This window comes from Fusarium odoratissimum (genome assembly GCF_000260195.1).
Source record: "Fusarium odoratissimum NRRL 54006 unplaced genomic scaffold supercont1.1, whole genome shotgun sequence".
NCBI lineage: Eukaryota > Fungi > Ascomycota > Sordariomycetes > Hypocreales > Nectriaceae > Fusarium > Fusarium odoratissimum.
This window is the reverse complement of record NW_022158687.1, coordinates 2,648,791-2,669,893: the sequence shown is the minus strand read 5'-3', so window position 1 is coordinate 2,669,893 and position 21,103 is coordinate 2,648,791. Positions and strand designations below refer to the sequence as shown.

At 48.9% G+C, this 21,103-nt stretch overlaps 7 protein-coding genes across 13 annotated transcripts; 6 read left to right on the top strand and 1 right to left on the bottom strand.

Moving 5' to 3' along the window:
- Window positions 1-2,444: 2,444 nt before the first annotated feature.
- On the top strand, window positions 2,445-6,883 carry FOIG_00931 (uncharacterized protein). Of its 2 annotated transcripts, XM_031197431.1 has the most exons (3): window positions 2,445-3,332; window positions 3,450-4,086; window positions 4,174-6,883. In XM_031197431.1, exons 1-3 carry the CDS (start codon window positions 2,815-2,817, stop codon window positions 6,385-6,387), a joined length of 3,369 nt encoding a protein of 1,122 aa, XP_031073198.1. In that variant the 5' UTR covers window positions 2,445-2,814; the 3' UTR covers window positions 6,388-6,883. The 2 variants fall into 2 exon arrangements, with proteins under 2 accessions (XP_031073198.1, XP_031073197.1); XM_031197430.1 differs by having other exon boundaries at window positions 2,450-3,332; window positions 3,450-6,883.
- A 331-nt stretch (window positions 6,884-7,214) lies between these two features.
- FOIG_00930 (uncharacterized protein) lies at window positions 7,215-9,116 on the top strand. Of its 2 annotated transcripts, XM_031197428.1 has the most exons (3): window positions 7,242-7,987; window positions 8,043-8,303; window positions 8,350-8,831. In XM_031197428.1, the coding sequence occupies exons 1-3, from the start codon at window positions 7,295-7,297 to the stop codon at window positions 8,425-8,427; spliced, it is 1,032 nt and encodes a 343-aa protein (XP_031073195.1). In that variant the 5' UTR covers window positions 7,242-7,294; the 3' UTR covers window positions 8,428-8,831. The 2 variants fall into 2 exon arrangements, with proteins under 2 accessions (XP_031073196.1, XP_031073195.1); XM_031197429.1 differs by having other exon boundaries at window positions 7,215-8,303; window positions 8,350-9,116.
- Window positions 9,117-10,644: 1,528 nt separating this feature from the next.
- FOIG_00929 (uncharacterized protein) lies at window positions 10,645-13,198 on the top strand. 4 transcript variants are annotated; one of them, XM_031197424.1, is made up of 4 exons: window positions 10,645-11,204; window positions 11,414-11,478; window positions 11,545-12,305; window positions 12,356-13,198. In XM_031197424.1, the coding sequence occupies exons 1-4, from the start codon at window positions 10,974-10,976 to the stop codon at window positions 12,931-12,933; spliced, it is 1,635 nt and encodes a 544-aa protein (XP_031073191.1). In that variant the 5' UTR covers window positions 10,645-10,973; the 3' UTR covers window positions 12,934-13,198. The 4 variants fall into 4 exon arrangements, with proteins under 4 accessions (XP_031073191.1, XP_031073194.1, XP_031073192.1 ...); XM_031197427.1 differs by having other exon boundaries at window positions 11,414-12,305; XM_031197425.1 differs by having other exon boundaries at window positions 10,645-11,478.
- A 125-nt stretch (window positions 13,199-13,323) lies between these two features.
- FOIG_00928 (DNA polymerase IV) lies at window positions 13,324-16,314 on the top strand. Its single transcript, XM_031197423.1, has one exon. It carries the CDS (start codon window positions 13,542-13,544, stop codon window positions 15,966-15,968), a length of 2,427 nt encoding a protein of 808 aa, XP_031073190.1. The 5' UTR covers window positions 13,324-13,541; the 3' UTR covers window positions 15,969-16,314.
- Window positions 16,315-16,444: 130 nt separating this feature from the next.
- On the top strand, window positions 16,445-18,050 carry FOIG_00927 (uncharacterized protein). Of its 2 annotated transcripts, XM_031197421.1 has the most exons (5): window positions 16,445-16,814; window positions 16,872-16,987; window positions 17,039-17,065; window positions 17,122-17,252; window positions 17,314-18,050. In XM_031197421.1, exons 1-5 carry the CDS (start codon window positions 16,782-16,784, stop codon window positions 17,688-17,690), a joined length of 684 nt encoding a protein of 227 aa, XP_031073188.1. In that variant the 5' UTR covers window positions 16,445-16,781; the 3' UTR covers window positions 17,691-18,050. The 2 variants fall into 2 exon arrangements, with proteins under 2 accessions (XP_031073188.1, XP_031073189.1); XM_031197422.1 differs by having other exon boundaries at window positions 16,445-16,987.
- Window positions 18,051-18,208: 158 nt separating this feature from the next.
- Window positions 18,209-20,235, top strand: FOIG_00926 (uncharacterized protein). The gene is made up of 2 exons (XM_031197420.1): window positions 18,209-19,615; window positions 19,676-20,235. The coding sequence occupies exons 1-2, from the start codon at window positions 18,380-18,382 to the stop codon at window positions 19,703-19,705; spliced, it is 1,266 nt and encodes a 421-aa protein (XP_031073187.1). The 5' UTR covers window positions 18,209-18,379; the 3' UTR covers window positions 19,706-20,235.
- FOIG_00925 (uncharacterized protein) lies at window positions 19,508-21,083 on the bottom strand. The gene is made up of 4 exons (XM_031197419.1): window positions 20,588-21,083; window positions 20,470-20,515; window positions 20,226-20,414; window positions 19,508-20,135 (listed from the first exon to the last, which is right to left on the bottom strand). Exons 1-4 carry the CDS (start codon window positions 20,796-20,798, stop codon window positions 19,838-19,840), a joined length of 744 nt encoding a protein of 247 aa, XP_031073186.1. The 5' UTR covers window positions 20,799-21,083; the 3' UTR covers window positions 19,508-19,837.
- Between the last annotated feature and the right edge of the window lie 20 nt (window positions 21,084-21,103).

Sequence of the window (21,103 nt, the reverse complement as noted above, 5' to 3'; positions counted from 1 at the left end):
GACGGTGCCTGAAGAGAAGCCAATTGTGAAACTGGCACTGCATCAAGCATTGTTGGTGGCTCGCTACGTAATTTCAAGACTCTCACCAACAGCTCTGCGATGGAGCAATACACATACCCTATACTCATCGCCTCGACACCAAGCTCGGAGAGGTAGCCTATCCCAATACCCAAGGGGAGATTACGATGTGATGACCCCCAGAATTAACGTCGCCGAAACGGCAACGATAGTGCCGCTACGATTCTAACGCTTCAGGTCGCATTGGAGGAGCGTGATACCATGACCAGCAGATCGATCAACATTAGACCACGAGCCGCTCAGAGCGCCACCTAATTTCGAGTCAGTGGGGGGAAAGAATGATCATCAGGGTTTTTGATAGACAAACCAAGGTCGGTAGTTGCATTTTGCTGTCGATTTTGGTAGCCTTCCGATGTATCCTTGCATGATAGCGGAAGCTTCGTGTTGTGGTGTAAGGATCGGCAGTTTGCCCTGGTATCTGCTGGATGCGAGTGTTTGACAACAAGAAACTCTCCGTTTATAATGGTAATCTGAAGTTACAAAGTACAACTTACATGAATGTGCATATCAGCTTGTGGCTGGAGAAGTTTGTGCTGCTGCACGACAGACTTCTTAGCGTGAGATGGAGTGGTTCATGCAACAGCCAACATGTGGACTTGTCATGACTCAAGGAACTTCTGGCTTGAATACTACGGAGTGTCCAGACGAGAGCACGATAAGAAACTATTCTATGGACTGCTTATAGTGTAAATTCAACATCGTTCGATTATATTTCCCAGGTTGACTGCCGAGCATTGGCTTTCCATGTACAATAGAGTTTTCAGTCGGCAATAGACAGGAACAAAGGAAATAAAAAGACCCTGAAAAAGAAGATGCCATTTCAATACGGGAACACAGCAGGGAAACACCCTGTAGTTGTTGAGTTCATGCAACTATCTACAAGTGCCTTTACGGAGTACTATTACAAGTTATCAACGGAACGAGAGTCAAATGTCCCGATCAAACACCAAGAATTTAGTTCGCGTCGACAATCTTCACCGCTTGTTTCCTGCGCTATACCGGGGTAGAAGTAATTTTCGTAAAATAAAATAAACGCCAACGGAGGATATCGAGGCTCTCTACGTTGGTTCGTGGATGTTTCCTGTGGGTTAGGCGCCTTCTCTTATTTTTGTCCAACAGCTTATTAGGCTCCCTGTCAAGCACGTGAAGCGCTAGACAAGGGGTAACTCACGACCCCTGGGCCATGAGGCGGTAGAGCTGAAGCAATAACTGGGAATCATCAAGGTTGTCTTGATATTACACAAGCGAATTGTTTAACAATTGCAGCAACGGGTGCGCCTGCAAGTATGAACGTTTTCATCCATAGAAGAAGAAAAGAAAGAGAAAAGAGTTTCACCTGTTGACAAGTGGCTATTTGCATATGCATAGAATCATAGAATGTTTCGATAGCCGCCACCATGATATAACGGTAACACAATTACGCGCTGTCGTGGAACAATGCTTTTTGAAAGAACGCGGCCAAGGACAGATGATCCCTGAACTTCTATGTTTATTAACCCTGTTTTAGCCTTGTCCAACCGTTACCTGAGGCATTGACCACAGATTAGTCGATGATAGATCGCTCTCGTTCTTTTTAGTCAATAGATAATAGGCAAGCAGGTGAGATGATGTTTATAAGATGGAGAATAGGGGACCTGAGCTGGTTCTCCTTCTATAAGCGCAAGATGAAATATCGTCAGTGGAAACTGTACTCCGCACCACTCCGAGACAAAGGATTGTCCATTTAAAGCGATCGACAGTTGATATCTGGAAGGTAACATCACTAACATCCACTCCAAGAGTTTGGATGGTCCGAATTGGTCTGAACATGCCGCTCTTTGCGCGGCGCAATCAATCGAATCTGGTCCATCACCTTAATACCCCTGAACGTTTTGGTCATGGTAGCGCCCAGGTTATGGCGCTAGCGCAGGTACTCTACCATCTCTGCCTTTGTCACCACCTTCACCACAAATAACCCCTGGTCGTTTAATTGCCATTGGTTGATTAGCCCGCTCACGTTCTTCAGGCACAGATTGTTTCTTTGCGCAAAGGTCTTTGACTGGTCACACCTTCATTGATTGCGATCCAATGCGAACAAAGACATCAAAGGGCCTGGGTCGGCTCTTCTTTCAAGCCTCATCATTCCTCTTGTCCCTCTTCCGAGATCCAATTCGCCCCTCGCATAAGAGATCAGCAGACCAACCAGTTCAATAGCTTTTGGCCAAACACAAAGCCTTGTGGGGAGTTCACGCTTGCGGATCAGGGGTTAGCTCCCTTTTGGCTGGTGAGAGGTCAAGCTAATAGAGCTGTAATTATCGGACCCCTGACCTTAGCTTGGACTATTGTGCATGGTCCCCAGCCATCGTCACAATTCTCCTCTCTTTGGTTGCTGGGCTTGTTTTCCATCCATTCTTACTCCCTTCGCTTCATCCCAGGGGCCAAATTTCACTTCTTCCTCCCTCACACGTTGGTGATCGAGGCCTTATTCCGGTGATAAGACATTAGTATTGCTGCTACTACTGTACTCTACTACCTGAACCTCACTATCGCTTGCTGGTGGCCCCTGGGTCAGCCGTCGATAGGTCGTCGCCTCACTTGTCACACACCCCCACTCCTTCCTCTCTTTCACACCTCCTATCGCGCACACACACCAGCTTCACTCTCTTACCGCCGCGGTTCTGCTACCCAGGACCTCACGAACCGTATAGTACGGTACCTTTGGGTGGCTCGTAGCGAGGACCGGTATATCTTCCCAATATGGAACCCGCCCTGGCCTCCGCTCCGGGGTCTGGAGTAACGGAGCCTTCTGCGACTTCTGATACTCGTTCTGATACCAAGACACCTCCTGTCGACGTCCCATCTGCAACATCTGCTACAGCCTCTTCTGTCCCTGCCGATAACTCTATTCCATTATCCTCACCATCAGCCCACCCGCTTCAAATCGAAAAAGAGTCGCATCCACCTTCTCCGAAATCCTCTCCCGCACACGCTCGATCTCAGACAGTAGACGTCCTACCCGGCTCGTCCTCGGTCTCCGGGTCTATTGCGTCGCCTTCCAGTTCCGTCCAGTCTCCCATCGGAGGTCCAATTAAGCGCAAACCTCTGTCATCATCAGCATCAGCATTGGCATTGCGATACTCTGCGTCGGGATCTCCCTTGCCGTCACCTCTGGATCTTGGAAAGCCGAGCCAGAGATTCGCGAGACCTTGTTCAGTCGACAGTCCGACCCTCTACGAATTCTCTCCTGCGCAACGCGCCGCACCACCAGCTGCCCCGTGAGTCCTCTTTTCAGCTTGATTCTTTGTCCCTTTGTCTCCATGTCTTACACATCCAACTGGACAACCCCTCATTTCCCTCACAGAATCTGTGGCTAACTGGAATTCTTCTGGTAGAGCTCCCGACGCCAACCTGGCGTCCCTTGCCGCGACAACCCCTGGATCACAAAACATTCCAGGACACAGCCCTACCATTTCAAGTTCAGACTTCTCTGACGTCCTGGATGGGTATGATGATCTGATATCAGACTCAAAATCAGATTCTGCACCAGACATTACCTCTGAGACCATCCTTGATGGGAGCGATAGCGACGACGACAAGGGTCAGAAGATTCATTCAATCGACAAAGAAACTGTCATTGTTCCTAAAACCGCCGAGCCAACCGATCGCTCTGAAACAGAGGTTCAAGGAACTCGATCACCTGCATCTGACGATACTATATCAGCCCAGACTCTCGCTCCCGCCCCCATGTTTGTTCCGAAGCCAACACCACCACATCTCAAACTCGACAAGGTCACAATTGACGTTGCGAACTACGACACATCACCGGATGAACCAAATTCCCCCTCAGGCCAAGGAACACCACAGCTAAACAAGCCATTACCCAAGTCGCCGAGCCAGAATTCACCATTTGCTTCTCTCTTCCACTGGGCAGCACCATCACCATCTCCCTCTGCGACGGAATTTTCGTCCACATCATCGCCAATCTCCCCTTCGAAACGCGGCGTGGCCAATGATACCCCCTATTCTACGGTTAGCAACCCTTACTATATTCGCGAAGATTCCTCAAGCGTGACGGATATCTCGAGCTCTCGTAACTCATACTCATCGGTTTTACAGTCCCCTACTTACGCGCAAATCGACGAAATGGAAGATGAGTTAAAGGCCATCAGCGCCGAGCTGGCAAGCTCAATCCGGCGCGAGATGGATCTGGAAGACCTAGTAGATCGACTCCAGGAACAAGTCAACAACCCTCAAGCTCCCGGTAAGAGGTCAAGCGATTATTACTCTGACTCGGGTTATAGCTCGGCAAAGATGAGTGAAGCCGAACCGAGTCGAGAGGAGCTTGAGAAGATTCAAAGGAGGGCCGAACAAGAGAAGGCTTCCATAAGATTAGAGCTCACAAATAAGCTTCAGGACGAAAGGGGGAAACGAAAAGCGCTCGACCACCAGATCAAAGAGCTTGCCGAAAAAGCATCGCAAATCGACCTGGCGCAATTAAACAGTCAGGATGCCAGTGGTCGACTTAAGGATCTCGAGACTACTTGCGGCGATCTCAGGAGGCGACTATCTGAGGAGCGTGTTGTTAAGAACAACTTTGAGGACCTCATCAACGCCATCAGGGGAGAGCTCCACGAAGCGACCAGTGAGCGAGATAACCTTCGAGACGAAGTTGTTCCTCAACTCAGGGCGCGTGTCGAGGGCCTCGAGATAGAGGCTGCTGAATACTCGAACTTGACCTATGAGTCCTCCAAAATGCAGCAAGAGCTTCATATGCTCAGGAAAGAATATGACAACTTGCGAGGCTCATCGAGGTCCGGGTCTCCGACGCCTTCAATGAACCGCATGTCTCGCGCTATGTCTGGCGGTTTCGGTGGCGGCCTTGCCCGATCAAACTCGGTTGCGACAGGCTCGTTCCGTGGCCAACGACCCTCTGGCCTATCACGGTCTAACAGTGTTAAGAACCTACAGAACGAGTCTAGAGAGGCCCTCTCTGAGCGTCTAAAAGATGTCGAGGCCCAGAGAGACGCCCTCCATAAGGCACTGAAAAATCTACTTGACCGCCAAGAGTTTCAGAACCGCGAAAACGAAAAGAAGATCAGGATGCTACAGAACGAACGAGAGAGGCTCCTCTCAGCATCTCCAAGGAAGGCTGGATTTGAAAGAGAAATCTCAAACCTGCGCACAGAGATCAATGTTCTTCGTCGCCGAGCTGAAGATGCGCTTGAGCAGAAGTGGCAGGTTGAAAGCGGCCTGGGCGGACTGAAGATGGATTTGGACAAGGCCGAAGAGGAGATTTCTTTGCTTCGCAACCTGCTCAAGGAGAAGGACATCCTTATTCCCGAGTCATTCGCACGCTCAAGTGGCTCCAGCAACGCAAGCAGCTCGTTTGGTAACCTGAGTACGCCGGTTACATCTGAGTCGCTTGCTAAGGCCTACAATGAGCTCAAGGCTGCTTATGCTGAATCACTCGAGAGAATCAAGCAGCTCGAGCATGAGACAGTTGGTGATGAGAAGACTCAGCTCGCTGTCGAGCGATTAGAGCGCACTCTGTCCATTGCAGTTTCTGAACGCGATGCCGCCCAACACGAGGTTGAAAATCTAAAAAATCAGTATGACACAATGAGCGAATATGAGGTCAAGACAATCGAAAGTGAGCGCGCTCTTGCTGACGAGCTTAACGACTCTGCTCGTCGGGTTGGAGAGCTTGCAACCCAGGTTCAACAACAACTCGCTGCAAATGCTCAACTCCGAGAGCGTCTCTCTAACGCTGTCGTACGAGGCGACAACGATCGCAAGGCTAACTCAGATCGGATCGCTGACCTACAAGTCCGCCTCAAGTCTATGGAAGAGCAACTCATCGCTGCTCAGTCAGCATCTGAAGATCGTGTCAACCGTCACGAGGAGGAGATTGCTGCTATCCGCGAGGCGCATAATGCCCAGCTTCAGCGCATGAGCAACAACACCGGACTCAGCGGCCCTCGATCCCCTAACTTTCAGGCGAACCGCAAGCCTTCGCTCCTCAGCCCCCTATCACCACGATTCCCCGGCGCTCTACGCTCCCCTCGTCTGCCTGAGAAGTCTTTTGAGGACGCCGCCCAGATGGAGGTGCTTCGCAACCGCATTGCTGAGTTGGAGAAGGCACTTGAGGACGCTGAGCAAGAGATGCAGGACGTCGTGGCTAGGATGAGCACTGCTCAAATCGAGGTGCTCAACCTGCAAGATGAGCGAGAGGCCGCTGTCCGCGAAACACGACGCCTACAGAAGCTTCTGGAGCAGGAGCAGATGAAATCCTTTGAGGATAGATTTAAGACGCTTAGTGGCAGCGCCTGAAAGAGAAGGAATGCGAATAATTAAGACCACATGGGTTGGAGTATCATGATGGGAGCACCTTTCACGGTTGGTGCCCATGTTGCATTTAGCGAGACGGAGTTATCTGATTTCACCATCATCATTATTTGGTAATGGTTCTCAGCGACCAGGAAACAAAGACTTGGGCACGCATTCTACACGGACTTTGAATAGTCTTGGAGTACTTTATTGGGTACCTATCATCGCGCTCACAGAGGCGTGCATTGGAAAAGGAGCACTGGGGCAACATTTGTGTCGAATATTTGATACTTGTTTTCATCGAACACAGACCGCAGAAGGACATGTATTATTGAGTATATATAATGTTTTGTATTCTCGTTTGACTATGGGTTTGTCGGGGTGCTTGCAACCTGTTGGTTTGTAAGATATTGGAATGAATAACCAGCCGATCAAGTTAACCATTGTATATCAGTCGAGTTTAATTATAACGCATATTCAAGTACATCAAATCTGTGACGGATGATTGCCTTGCGTTTGTGCATGCTGTTCAATAGTTCCTTGTGTAATTTCAGTGTATAAAACTTCACGCTCCCAAGATTCTGGTGTTTGCTCCTCTACATTGGTTCTGTGGTAGGGACGATTTCTGCCAGAGCTACCTTGTCTCCCAACGTGATTGGAAGTCGCTCTATGCCATCGTGGTCGCGATTGCTGTTGAGCCCACTTACAAACTGACTTGGAAGCTGCCACACACATTGTTACATTATTCATTACTTTCGGGCCCTGCAGGATATAACGATTTCTAACCAGACTCATTTCTTTCAACTTGTTGTATTATGTATACCATAACATTTCAGGCCAAAGCATTTTCACTATCCTTTAACCCCGATCCCCGAGTCATAAATACTGTCCTCAAGCTTGACTGAACGCAATGCTTTCGTTCAAACATCACGCCCTTTACTGGGTCTTGTCACTCTTGACAGTTCCTCTTACCAGCATCCGGAAGCTTCTCTTCGGCCATGAACTCTTTATGGGCTCTATTGACGAGATCGAATTTGCGACTATGTGCCTCTCAATGTATTTTGTTGTACGCCCTGTGTTAGACGGACTTCAAGACTTTCATCGAGAAGTAGAAGTTGGCGTGACCAAGTGCAGTGGTCTCATCAAGGCGGCTGCTCTCGAAAAGCCCGTCGAGGAGAATAGCATCACGAAAGAAGTTGAACCCAGAAACGGCAATGCGAAAGGAACAAAGCCCAACAAGGGCCGGAAGAAACCCGCCAAAGGTGCCAATGGCAAGCCTCGAGCAGTTCATTTTCAGAAGGAGTCAATCCAAAATGGGAATGCGAAGCTATCCAACGGGAATAGAGCTCTTCAGAACATAGCGGCGGCACAACGACTCCGGAAGAAATCTACTGGTCGATACACTACCACCCAGCAATCCTTCTTCAACTTGGCCTGGAAGTACCTTGATGTTCTGTATTATATGTCTCTAGGGATTCTGTTCACTCATACAGAGCCTCTACTTGGGTTTGGTGAGTGTGTAGGAAACGATCACCTCCAGTCAGTTGGTCGAGTACTTGTGAGCTTTCTAGTCATAGGCACTCTGGAACCAATCAGACAGAATGTGAGTAGTTGTTATGTCGTTCAACCTCGCTTGTTTGCTAATGAGTTGTTTTTAGCGCTGGGACATCGAAGTGTCTGGCCTGGGGATGTTCTCCTACTGTTGTGTATTATGCAACGAAGGGCCTGGGCCTTGGACCTCGACATTGATGGGAATTTGTGGCTTGTTGGTCATGGGAATCCTTGTGGAGTGTTCCTTTTATATAAAGCTGCAGTATTGGCCTTGGTGGTCTGGTGCCTGGTTCGCTGATAGCCTCAGTGGTCCCGATATTTTCATTCGTGTTTGGTTACTGGTGCCACTCATTGATATTGCCGAGACTGTAGGTTTCCGAGACGTTCTGAGAGTATAAACTAATGCAAAATCAGGTACTGTACGCTATTGCTTCCAACATCCGCGCAGAATGGTATAAAAAGAGACTTGAGCTTATGAAAAGACCCCTTTAGTACACGAGGGTTGGGCATAAGATCTTTGTCATGGTAGTCGCCTGGCTTCTTTTTACTGTAATTCGGACGGCTTTCTGGCAGCCCCTATTTTTGAAGCAGAACAATGGAGATACCTTCATTGACACGGCGACACCTATCGAGTCGATGCAGACAGGGGATGGTCCGACTTGCGAGAATGCTAAGAGTCTCCTAAGAAACCGCGATGTGTCCTAACGATGGCTGAACCAGCTAGTGGAAACGTTGAAAGCGATCATAACTACGAGGAATCAGGAAGCGTGGTCTCGTTACAAAGACCTAGTCTCTATACAGCGTATGCAGCTCTGTTTTGCACAGATTAAGCAGAATAGGAACTGATAGGTACATGCTCCAATGCCCGAATGTCCGTAATTAGGCATGCTCGCCGTGTAAACGCACTGGCTGAAACAAAACGCCGTATCCTAAGCCACACATTATTGGTAGAGACAGGCCACTCAACTTGAGGCACAAGAGAAACGTCAATGTTGTTGTAATATCTTGCGACAGCCTGGGGAAAGGAAGAAGCTCTCAGACAACTTCGATCTTAGAGTGACCAAAAGAAATCCAAGATAAGTCTAGGATATCCCAGGACTATTTTGGCGAGCTCTTTGAGTAGTTGTTTTTTGGCCTTTTGATCCAGAGTCTTAATAATTCTGACACAGCGAGGCCTGCATAACTATGCATATGCATCTCACCTGGTTACGATTCAGGTTCAAACAGCTCTTTGCATGTGAGCAGGGGCAAGTAATGAGAGTTCGACAGCATGGATTATGACCTGTGATAAGATCCAACAGGAATTTATTTTAGATTTTACTAATATTATTCTCATTATCCATATCTTGCTGAGTTTCATCTCATCCAGAACTTCCCAGTGCCGCTGATTCTTGACATGCCAATATCATCTTCTGAGGGGCAGTGCAGAGTCAGATATCATAATTAGCATATTTACAATCCCATCCATGTTCATATGCTTTATCTCGTCTTAAAGTCCGAGGAGATGCTCACAAGGATTCACCATCTAACTTGGCGGAGCCCGTGTGGCCAACAGACAGAACTGAAAGACAGAGCATGATGATGAAACAAGACATATCAAATATCACATCACAATAAGAAACGTGAACATCATGATTCAAGCCACCTTCCAAAGACTGTCGACAGACTCGAGATGTGACATGACGAACTCTGAGCTTTGACGTCTGTGTTCGCTCACCGGAGAGGTCTATTGAAGCTGGGCGTTCAAGATGAGACCCCCACACCTTGTCTGGACCAATCAAGGTGAAAGTGCTTATCAGAGACCATGGGTGAGCTTCAGCTCAGTGGCTAAGAGGAAGTTTCGTCAGGTGTGACGGTTTGACTCAAGCTGACGATTTCTTTGCTTTTTTTTTTAAGGAGAGGAAGGTCGAGCCCTGTCGTTTATACGCCGGGTGAGTGGATAGTTGTGAAAAGATAACCTTGAGTGTAGAGTTATGTATAACTTCCTTGTAGAGCATCAATCTGCATCTCCGGAGGGAACCAGAGGCAAATAGATCAACATTACATGTAAGCAGTCAGGGGCAGGCTGGGGTCTGGGGATGTCTTATCAGAAGGAAGATCTGGGGTTTTATAGCGACTGATATAGGCACTCTTTGCCATTTGTCGTGCGTTTTACATGAGCTTTTGGGAAAGTGAAGCGAGATATCGTAGCAGCGAGAGAAGTCTGATGCCACTACAATGGAGGACTGATATGTGTTCCTGCATATCGAAGCCTTGTCAGGGCTAGAACCGGATAAGTTTGCGATGAATTCCTTACAAGGCGGCATGGCGTGGTCGAAGAGGATTGGAAGGGCTACAGAAGGGAACTGAGTATAAGGGGAAACTCTAAGTGAGCTTATGAATTAAGTTGCAGTGAAAGTGCGCCCGTAGTAATACTTGATACCTTCGTCTGCGGGCAATTCATCTGGATGCTCATTCAGAATACAATTGAGATGAAGGCTGGCGATGAAGATAGGTAGTGTGAGGGTGAGAAGTGAGTGGCGAGGCTTAACTAAGGATAACTCTTCCGCAAGTCAACAAGCGCCCGCTGTACTGGATCGTCTGGCCTGGGGTGACCCCCACTGTATAGTAGTTGACAGAATAATTCAGTCTCGAACCGCCAGATTAATATGTGTGACTACTCAATTTATTTCGTCACCTCCCACTCTAGGTCAGAGTTGAATTGCCTCGCCCCGAAAAAACGTCACGGCGGTACCGGTAGTCTCGAGACCCTTTTCGCGTCGTCGTCTCCTCCTCCATATTTTCCCTCTTAACCAAAAGCCCACGGAGTCAGACCAGATACTCTAACTCGGTATATTACGTCGTCCCAGGGGTTGCACAGCCAAGCTCACCTCCAGGGATCTCTTATCTCTCTCCCGCCTGAACCGGAATCGCGCCCTTTTTCTCTCACATTCTCAATCTCAGCCGTCCACACTCTCAACACCAATTGCACCCCCTGCCTGGATCTCTTATCTTTTGAGTCTCTTCCTCCCTTCTTCCTACTTTACTGTTGGCCCAGAATGTCACTATCACGTCCGCTGTCACGCAGTGCAACCTCCTTGACCTTGTCACATCATCCCTCTTTATCGACGTTGGCATTTCTATTTCTATATCACTCCTCCCAAGTCAGAACCGGCGTCATGGCTATGGGAGGCGATGGTGATGCTCGAGGAGCAACGCAGCTCAAGTATAACGGTACAGGCGCAACAGGTGCTAATCCGCTCAATATGGATGTCAATATCTGGTACGAGGTGAGTTGTCTATCTCCGTCGGTCATTCTCTCATCTTTGGTCCTCACTCTGTTCACTTTCTATTTCTCTTGATCTCTCAGTCTTCTCACCTTTCTCACTCAAAAAAAAAAAGAGTCTGAGAAAGTCCTTTGAGACAGGCAGTGGGTCATGTTGAATAGTGGCCCCTCCAATATCTTGAACGCCCGCAAGCTGACATTTTGCGCCCGCAGCCTGGTGATATCGCCTGGATGCTCTCGGCCACAGCTCTAGTGCTGTTAATGATTCCTGGCGTTGGGTAAGTCTTTTTTTGGCGCTGTTCAATTGGATTAGTGATCTCATTTGCTGATGTTTGTGTCCAAAGCTTCTTCTATTCAGGTCTCGCCCGTCGCAAATCGGCTCTTTCGCTTATATGGCTCTCAGTAATGAGCGCCGCAGTGACAACTTTCCAATGGTTCTTCTGGGGCTTCTCTCTCACGTTCTCGCATACGGCCGGCCCGTTTATCGGTGACCTTGCCAACTTTGGCTTCCGCGATGTCCTGGCCCGGCCCTCGGTTGGTTCCGCACATCTCCCCGATATGCTCTTCGCCGTTTACCAGGGCATGTTCTCCGCCCTAACTGTCGCTCTCGCTACCGGTGCCGTCGCCGAGCGTGGCCGCATGCTCCCCTGTATTATCTTCATCTTCGTGTGGGCCACTGTCGTGTACGACCCCATCGCCTGCTGGACCTGGAACCCCAATGGCTGGTCCAACAAGATGGGCGGCCTCGATTTTGCTGGAGGTACCCCTGTGCACATCGCTTCTGGAAGCGCTGCTCTGGCTTATTCCATGATGCTGGGCAAGCGTAGTGGCCATGGAACGCATGAGCTCAACTATCGCCCTCACAATGCTACTCATATCGTAACCGGAACGGTCTTCCTTTGGGTTGGATGGTTTGGCTTCAACGCCGGCTCTGCCCTCTCTGCTAACCTTCGTGGCGTAATGGCCGCCGTCGTAACTAACCTTGCTGCTTGTGTCGGTGGCATGACCTGGTGTCTCTTGGACTATCGTCTGGAGAGGAAGTTCTCCACTGTCGGCTTTTGCTCTGGTGTTGTTGCCGGTCTCGTCTGCATCACTCCTGGCTCTGGTGAGCAGGTCATAATCTTTCAAAACCGACGTGAGCTAACATCAGTCTAGGTTACGTCCCCCCATGGGCTGCTGTCATCTTTGGTGTTGTCGGCGCTGCTGGCTCTAACTATGCTACCAAGGTGAAGTTTCTCCTTGGAATTGATGATGCACTCGATATCTTCGCCGTCCACGGCATTGGTGGTTTGATCGGCAACATCTGCACCGCCTTCTTCGCCACCCCAAGCATCGCTGCTCTCGACGGCTACTCTCGCATCAAGGGCGGTTGGGTCGAACGTCACTGGGCGCAGATGGGTTATCAACTGGCCGATTCTATCTGTGGAGGCCTATACTCATTCGTCGTCACTTGCATCATCCTATTCCTCATGAACCTCATTCCCGGTCTGCGTCTTCGAGTCGATTCGGATGCCGAAGTTCAGGGTATTGACGATGCCGAGATTGGAGAGTTCGCATACGACTACGTTGAGCTTACTCGCGAAGTCGTCAGCGATATCGACAACGAGTCCGGAAGCCGATACTCGGCTGATCCTACGGCTTTCCACCATTATGAAAAAAACCACATCCCTATGATTGATGCTCGCATGTTTGGTGGCCAGCCCGCGCATGCCCCTGTGACGTTTCCACAGTGAGGTTGCTTATGACAGGCGGGACGGCTATATGTATTGAGTCAAATTGTACGCATCGAACGGCGCCATGGGTTTGGAATTGTTGAGTTATAGATACCCCGGTTCTTGAACCGATTTTATTGGATGATTTAGTTGTATAGTACATGGTTTCATTGTTGTATCAGCCTGGGTAGACACTTCAGTATAAAAAACAAAAGGCATATTTTTCCATCCACAGATCCCTTTAGTCTCCGCGATGCACCATGACAATGGGACTTTTCCATTCACGATTATCCTTGTCAATTAGCGGGTCGGACCGTGATTCAGCACTGAAGCCTGGCGGTTTTTAGCGGCTCATGCACGAGACTGGCCAATCAGGCGAAACAATTGTCTTTGAACTTGGCAACCTCTTGAGTCTTGAATGCACCATGAACATTGAACATCTCCTCTTGGACTTATAGCAGTCTGAACATCTAAATCTGTACACTACTATAACACATAGGCTCACATGACTAGCGATATCTCACGGCAGGCATCAGTCAGGAATTTTGGGGTATGATCGAAACTCTGCCTTTTAAGTTGCGTTTCATTGCGCAAGTCTCCCAGGCATAAACAAACTCCGGAACCTCACCATGACTTCCCTGCAAGAGAAGACAGCTTTCTTCGATCAGCTAAAGCCGCTCTATAGCGATGATGAGCTTGACACGGACCAACAAAAAGAAAGGATGCGCTCTCGGAGGTTCTTCGCCGTCAAAACACGCCCCAAACCACCAGCGAAGGAATCTGTCGTGCTTGACCTAACTAACGGTGAAGCTCAAAAGTCGAGAGTGACACCTAGAAGGGTCACTTCACTCCCAACGCCAGCACCTGCTGATAGAACAAAGATCATCAAAGGCACTCCAATGACTGCAATCGGCCAAAAGACCAGGCTCGGCACGCTCATGAATCAACGCAGCGCTGGGGCTATTCTAGTCGATGATACACCTATCCCTGACTCTACAAGGCAGACACAGAGAACACTCCCTAGGAGCGGGTCTACACCTTTGTTCCCGTCGGGACGAAATCTTGGACAAATGGTGGGCGACTCGCCTTCCCCAAGCTTGGCAATGAAAAAGCGAAAGCGTGAAAGTACGATCAAACTCAGGCCAGAGAGCGAACAGATATTCAAAGGACTCACTTTCCATTACGTTCCTGATGACGATGTTGCACCAGCTCGTCGATTACGTATCGCAAAGGCGCGCGAGTTTGGTGCAACATGGGTACGGACTCCGCGCATTGCTACTCATATTGTTGTTGAGAAACACATACAGTACAAGGATATCGAGAGCGTATTGAAGAATACGAACAGAAACCTCCCGCCTAGAGTCGTCAACGAAGAATATCCCATTGACTGCATCCAATTCAAAGCGCTGCTTCAATGCAGCCAAAAGAAGTATCGGCTTACAGGCCAACCGATAGTCCAGGAAGAGGATAACTCACCATCTGTCCCGTCAAGCTCCGGGGAGTCTAATGAGTCTTTGCAAGTGAAACCGCATCATGGGAATTCGAAGAAGTGGGATTTTGTTCCTCTCACAGGAACACCTGAAAGGAGCGAAGAGTCTCCTCATCACAGTCAAGTTGCCGAGACTCCTATCCTGATTGATTCTCAGCCAGTTGTGCTTGATCTTCAGGGGATGGCCTCATCTCATCATACGGCTAGTGAAAGACCTACGATTTCCCGACAAAATTCCCCGATATTTGTTCAAGAACCTAGTGGCTCAATGCAGCGCCCAGATGAAGATCGCCATAAGGACGAGCTATCCGAGTACATCAAGATAATGTCGGAGTATAAGGACCTCCCGTTAGATGCGGATGATGATGATGTCCAGACGGTTACGGAAATGGGAGACCTGGAATCCGAAGAACAATCCCTTTCAGGCTCAGAAGATGAACGGGCCAACAAACGAAGGTCACGAAGAAAGACTAGATCTGGTCGCAAAGACATTGCTTTCGAAGATCGATTCTCATGCAACTCCGCCGGGGTGAAAGATGCCAAGGCGGGGAATCCAAATTCGCGCACAATCGAGGTTCTCCAATCCATGGCTGATTACTATACCCGGGTGAACGATCACTGGCGAACAACCGCCTATCGAAAAGTCATCAGCACCCTAAAGCGTCAAGAGACGAAAATCACGACAGCCGAGGAGGCACAAAGACTACCTAGTGTGGGACCGCGTCTGGCGCAGAAGGTTGAGGAAATCGTCACTACAGATAGGCTCCAGCAACTTGAGTACGCCCAGAAAGAGCCGATGGAGGAGGCACTCCAATTGTTCCTTGGAATTTATGGTGTTGGAAACAGTCAGGCCCAGCAATGGTTGGCTCAAGGATTCCGGACGTTGGAAGACTTGAAAACGAATGCGAAACTCTCACCAAACCAGCTCGTAGGCATCGAGCACTATGATGATCTCAATACTAGGATTCCGCGTCGTGAGATTGAGGCCTTGGGTGCTATTGTGAGAAGAGGTGCTCAGCGTGTCGATCCTCAGGTTGAGTTGATCATTGGGGGGAGTTATCGAAGAGGAGCAGAAACGTCAGGTGATATCGATTTCATCATCACCAAGTCGAATACCGAGTCATCGGCTGAACTTAGGCCTTTCCTTGATAGTCTTGTCCAACGCCTCGAAGCTGAAGACTTCCTTGTGGCACGGCTCGCGTCATCACGATCTGCCAGCGACGGAAGTAAATGGCATGGATGCTGTGTACTCCCTAAGATCAGTGGCTTCAACAAGGAGTATTACAGACCCGTATGGCGCCGCATTGACTTTCTCCTGGTTCCTGAATCAGAGATGGGTGCGGCCCTGATCTATTTCACTGGCAATGACATCTTTAATCGCAGCATGCGACTATTGGCTTCCAAGAAGGGAATGCGACTGAACCAACGGGGTTTATACAAGGATGTGATGCGAGGCCCGCAACGGGTCAAGCTCACGGAGGGAGAGCTAGTTGAGGGACGAAATGAAAGAAAGATCTTTGATATTCTGGGGGTCAAGTGGAGAGAGCCTCATGAGCGGTGGTGTTGAGGATCCAACCAGTGATTAGTAGAGGGATTATACCCAAAATTTTCTTGATCATTCTTCGCTGGATGGACGGCGGTCAATTCGTTCAGTAAGGTATAACAGCGGAGGCGTCTCAAAACATAACAGAGCCTCACGGTTTCATTTTTGGTCTGCCGAGGTCAAAGTGGAGGATTTTCGGGATGAACCAAGGGTACCTGAATAGCGTGGAGTTTAGGGGTCCGAAAATGGAGATGAGGTCCATACGCATAAGATCGATTTCGAAGCATTCTATGAAGGCATGAAAATGAGATATAGACTATACGTACCTAGTCGTCCCATATGAATCTGACTGATGTGAGATTTCCCCAGATCTTGGCTAATGCAGCTGGAACCTCCGTCGAACCGTCATTCACATGTGAAATTCCTTAGATCCATTCTCCTCTCCAAACCTCAGCACCTTTCAGTGGACAGCTCCCGCTGCGTCATAGTCGACTAGGCACTGTAGTGTATTCTCCCAGTGGGGGCATATTATTGCCGGTGCCATTCTCCGCAACACAAGCCGAGCGCAAAGCCCAAACATCCGAGGCTCAGCAGACAGGTGACATAGCACGTATCCATAATCCGGGGCGCCCTCAAAACCCATGAACCTACCAACTTTATCGATACCTCTGAATCCATCCATGCTCCTATACGACTCTTCCGCACGTGGAATCTGACCTACAAAATCACGCGACGACATTCGATGCCTTGAGACTTAAGCGATTTCCGATCAACATCCTCTCTTGACCCTGCGACCGACCCTCTCTTTACGTTCTTTTGCCGAGGCTTGGGGACAAGATGGCCATGTCATCTTCGCTGGAAGTGCTAAAGGTACCGCTCTTATCGACTTGCGACACGATAGAGTTTGCGCTGACGGGTTTTGGGTAGAACACGTTGGAGGAGATTGTCAAGGACCCGCGATACCATGATCTCTTGTCCTTAGTCAAGACGGCGCGCAATGGTATTATCTACGGAACCAAGGTGCGGTTTCCGCATGCGCTGGTGTAAGTCACATGTACTCTCTTGGCAACCTCAATACTGACAAACATGAACAGGATGGTGTTTCTCTTCCGCTCTGGAACGTACGTTCGACCTGTCATGACACCCGACCGGCAACAACGCTGACGTGCAACAACAGATTCCCACAGAAAGTAAACCTAGTCCTTCGAGCGACAAGACATCATGCAACCAACTTGGCGCGCTTTGCCCTTATTTATAAGCTGACCATGCTTGCGCTCAAATACTTTGGCGCAGAGCCTGGAAAGGAGGGTACGTCATCGTCACCGAAACTTAACCTCAGCATGTTACCCAGAATTCTGACTATGAATAGGAACATACGACTCCTTCGTTGGTGGTCTTGTGGGCGGATATTTCGTCTTCGGCGGTCGTTCCAAGCGTACGGGGAAAATCTCATCGGTCAACCAGCAGATCGTCATCTACGTCTTTGCGCGAGTGATGCTCGCACTCGCCCGTATCGCTGTGAAGCCAGGCCACGGATTCCCATTCGTGTCGTCCGAACCTCTCCATGGAATCATTAATCAATATGCCTGGCCTGCGTTCGCGTCGCTCTCGTGGGCTATGGTGATGTTGATCTTCCGATACCATCCCGAGGAGCTGCAGTCGAGCTTGAGAAGCAGTATGACGTACATTTATAAGGACTGCAATGACTTTGACTCGCTCCGGAATTTGCTTTGGCATAACAAATAGACGATGATTCTTTCTGTCGGTTAGTTGGTTTGGCGTTGGGCGTGAGAGATGCTCGATAATTTTGCATATCGGGATTCATTGTTTTAGCATTGCAGTCATTATAGGCTGGGACCTTGGGTTTTTAGGAAGCATGAGTAGACATGGATACATGAAAACCAATATGATAGAGGTGAATCTGTCCTACTTGTAGGTTGGGAATATTTTGATGCAAATTCTCAATGTCATACCATAGACTCTATGCCGTCATAAAGAAGTTTAACCAAAACTTATATCGTCGCGCTAAAACTTTAGATGATTTCAACAATCAAATTGCGATTGATTCGGCCATTAAGAAAGATTTTCAGTCATTTTTGAAGCCAAGGTAACATTCCCTAGTGGTCGTCGTGGCACCCCGGTATTCTTAAGCAGGTTTGATTAGCACGTCTTGTAAGCTTACTTATGAGTTAAGCGTCTTGTCAATTACAACTTTTGTCATCAAGATGGACGGTATGAGAACTTATTAAAAGTCCAGCTTTAATAGCTGCCTCAGCCAGATCGCGCTAATCCGGCAACCTACCCCGCTAGAGCTGACCCCTGCTTGCCCCTCCACACTGACGCCCGTAGTGAGCCTCAACTTTACCCCCAGGCAGCTATACCTCCACCTCAGTCCATCATCTTTGCGTCTAACAGATTCCTACCAACCGACGACCATGGCACCAAATTCCAAAGTCGCGGAGGCGATCTCGAACGCCGAGTCTTATTCTGGAGAGAAGGGACCTCTCTACGAGCAACTTCTCTCCGAAATTAAGAACATTTCATCCCCGTCCACCGCTACCGACGACCTAAATGCTATCATCGACTCCTTCTTTAACCAGGCGCTCGGCGTCGTGGCTACGCGAACCGTCCTCGCGTCTTTTATTGCGACACTCCGAGAACTAAAGAACGAGGATATGTGGATCGAGGTCGGGAATCGTACGCTAAACACCATCGCGGCTCAGCCATCATCTTCTTCCTTCGTTGATGCTATCGCCACTATCCGTGAGCTCATTGCAACGGCCCACGAAAGCAACGGTGACTTCCTTGATGCTGCAAAGACTCTGGCCGATATTCCCCTTGATAGTTCTCAGCGCAAGATCACCGATGAGGAGAAAGCTCGCACATGGATTCGCATTGTTCGAAACTACCTCGAAGTCGACGACTCTACGGCCGCCGAGATGTATATCAACAAGCTCAAGAACATCATGCATACCGTATCTGATCAAGAACTAAACTTGCACTTCAAGCTCTCACAAGCCCGTATTCTGGACGCTCAGCGCGACTTTTTATCCGCATCTCAACGATATCACGAGATCAGCTTCTCGCCTGCGATCGACGAAGAGGAACGCCTACATACACTCAGCATGGCGGTGAAATGTGCTGTTCTGGCGCCCGCTGGTCCCATGAGAAACCGAACATTGAGTCGCCTCTACAAAGATGAACGTTCATCGCAACTTGAGGAATTTGGTATCCTGGAAAAGATGTTCCTTGACCGGCTGTTGTCACCTGAGGAGGTTGACAAGTTTGCAGAGGGGCTCCAGCCACATCAGCTGGCAACTACATCAGATGGCTCCACGGTACTTGCCAAGGCTGTCGTCGAGCACAATCTTCTCAGTGCATCCAGGCTTTACAGCAATATTAGATTCGAGGCCCTGGGAACACTACTGGGCCTGGATGCTGATAAGGCTGAAGAGACCACTGCACGCATGATTGAGCAGGGCCGTTTAGTAGGACGTATGGACCAGATTGATGGCATTGTGTACTTTGAGGGTGGCGAGGCATCGGGAGAGAAGGGGAGTGGGCGAGCAGAAATTATTGTTGGCAAGGAAATGCGAAATTGGGATGCTAACGTTGAGAGTTTGGCTGAGGAGGTGGAGAATGTCACCAACGCGCTGCAAAAGGAGTTTCCCGTAAGTGCTCCAGTTATTGATCATGGCTTTGGTTAATCTCGTACTGACTCTATTTAATAGGAATTTGTTGCCGCAACCCTTGTTGTATGAGAAAGGGACGGATTAGAACCTTGTAGTGGATATGGCGTTTAGGGGTTGGGATGACCAAGGGCTGTTTATGTCCAATGCATAGCATATGAATCCCTTTGGTTCTAGACTGGCAATTTCAATAAGCCAAAAGCTTTAGTCCAAGTCTTTCTTGCGGACCACCACGTATCCTTCATTGATATTCCGAGGGTTGCCATCCTCTTCATCGAACTGGAGTTCATCCTCCAGTGCCAAGACTTCTGAGGGTTTGGAGTTGGAGGGCTCTTCAAATGTGCCTTCGCTCCAGAGGATGTCTATAAGGGCGTCGGCGATGTGATTACCCATCCAGTCGTAGCCCTCGTCTCGAAGATGGAGACCGTCATCCCAGTACCTTTCGCGATCCCGTTCTGAGAGCGAATGGTAGGGTATCTTGGAATGAAGGTCAAAGGCATAACTGTCAAAAGTCAGCATCAACTGACAGCATAGACAGCCATTTAATAGTAAAAAAATCATGTAAAAATTTTTGTAACGTCGTTAAACTTACTATCCCGTGTCCTTGTTCTTGAGGATGCTCTGGTTGAGCTCGTTTCTTGACGACGTGCCTCTCTTGCCTTTTGACTGGCACTCAGGGACCGTTAGAGCGAGGACCTTGGATTCTCGGCTCAGAGGGACATCGTATATATCCTTAAGGGCGGAAAAGATATTTTCAGGCGGGACACCGTACGCTATATCGCTATAGGCGCATATCAGCATATTTGTATCTGGCAGAAAGGGTTTGTATAACTCACTTCGTACCGCCGAGGATAATTGTCCAGTCGTAAGATTTATCCTCCCCTATACCTCCTTGTTAGCCGGTTAAACGCCACAGAAGACTTGAATGAACACCATATAATGAGATTCACATACAAGCAGCATCCATTCTATCTTTGAAGCGCTTGAAAGAAGCAACATCGCCTGGCACAGCATTCAGCACGATCTCAAAGTCCACTTCGGGAAACGTCCCGGTGAGCCGGTCTTCCAGCTTGAGAGCGTATGGATGTGAGTCCATGCCATGGCAGAAATATCCCGAGGTTAGGGAGTCTCCAAAGCATAGTATACGAAGCGTCTTGCGAGGCATGGTGACGATGTCTTGTGTTTTAGTGGTTGCGTAAATGGTGGGTGAGTGATAGCGAGGCGGGGTGGTATGAAAGGTGATTGCGTAGGTAGGTCGGTTGGTGTAAGCAGGCTGCAGCAATGGAGGTTGTGCGAGAAGGTTCAAGCGTATGTGCTTTTATGTGTTTGTAAACTCCTGGGTGGCTCATTGAATTCTATCACAATATACCTGAATAGCTCCGCGTTTATTTGGGCTTTGGAATTATTGTCAGAGATTCGCTGAATGGTTAATTCTGCTTTATAAACTTTACTATAGATATATAATTTATA

Excerpts from the sequence above, each read along its gene's own strand:
- FOIG_00931 (XM_031197430.1), top strand. The coding sequence starts at position 2,815 with ATGGAACCCGCCCTGGCCTCCGCTCCGGGGTCTGGAGTAACGGAGCCT. Across the intron at positions 3,333-3,449 it reads GCCGCACCACCAGCTGCCCC|AGCTCCCGACGCCAACCTGG; the intron begins GTGAGTCCTCTT and ends TTCTTCTGGTAG.
- FOIG_00930 (XM_031197428.1), top strand. The coding sequence starts at position 7,295 with ATGCTTTCGTTCAAACATCACGCCCTTTACTGGGTCTTGTCACTCTTG. Across the intron at positions 7,988-8,042 it reads TGGAACCAATCAGACAGAAT|CGCTGGGACATCGAAGTGTC; the intron begins GTGAGTAGTTGT and ends AGTTGTTTTTAG. Across the intron at positions 8,304-8,349 it reads TCATTGATATTGCCGAGACT|GTACTGTACGCTATTGCTTC; the intron begins GTAGGTTTCCGA and ends ATGCAAAATCAG.
- FOIG_00929 (XM_031197424.1), top strand. The coding sequence starts at position 10,974 with ATGTCACTATCACGTCCGCTGTCACGCAGTGCAACCTCCTTGACCTTG. Across the intron at positions 11,479-11,544 it reads TTAATGATTCCTGGCGTTGG|CTTCTTCTATTCAGGTCTCG; the intron begins GTAAGTCTTTTT and ends TTGTGTCCAAAG. Across the intron at positions 12,306-12,355 it reads CTGCATCACTCCTGGCTCTG|GTTACGTCCCCCCATGGGCT; the intron begins GTGAGCAGGTCA and ends ACATCAGTCTAG.
- FOIG_00928 (XM_031197423.1), top strand. The coding sequence starts at position 13,542 with ATGACTTCCCTGCAAGAGAAGACAGCTTTCTTCGATCAGCTAAAGCCG.
- FOIG_00927 (XM_031197421.1), top strand. The coding sequence starts at position 16,782 with ATGGCCATGTCATCTTCGCTGGAAGTGCTAAAG. Across the intron at positions 16,815-16,871 it reads CTTCGCTGGAAGTGCTAAAG|AACACGTTGGAGGAGATTGT; the intron begins GTACCGCTCTTA and ends GGTTTTGGGTAG. Across the intron at positions 17,253-17,313 it reads CGCAGAGCCTGGAAAGGAGG|GAACATACGACTCCTTCGTT; the intron begins GTACGTCATCGT and ends GACTATGAATAG.
- FOIG_00926 (XM_031197420.1), top strand. The coding sequence starts at position 18,380 with ATGGCACCAAATTCCAAAGTCGCGGAGGCGATCTCGAACGCCGAGTCT. Across the intron at positions 19,616-19,675 it reads CGCTGCAAAAGGAGTTTCCC|GAATTTGTTGCCGCAACCCT; the intron begins GTAAGTGCTCCA and ends TCTATTTAATAG.
- FOIG_00925 (XM_031197419.1), bottom strand. The coding sequence starts at position 20,798 with ATGCCTCGCAAGACGCTTCGTATACTATGCTTTGGAGACTCCCTAACC. Across the intron at positions 20,415-20,469 it reads ATTATCCTCGGCGGTACGAA|CGATATAGCGTACGGTGTCC; the intron begins GTGAGTTATACA and ends ATGCGCCTATAG. Across the intron at positions 20,136-20,225 it reads AAGAACAAGGACACGGGATA|TTATGCCTTTGACCTTCATT; the intron begins GTAAGTTTAACG and ends GACTTTTGACAG.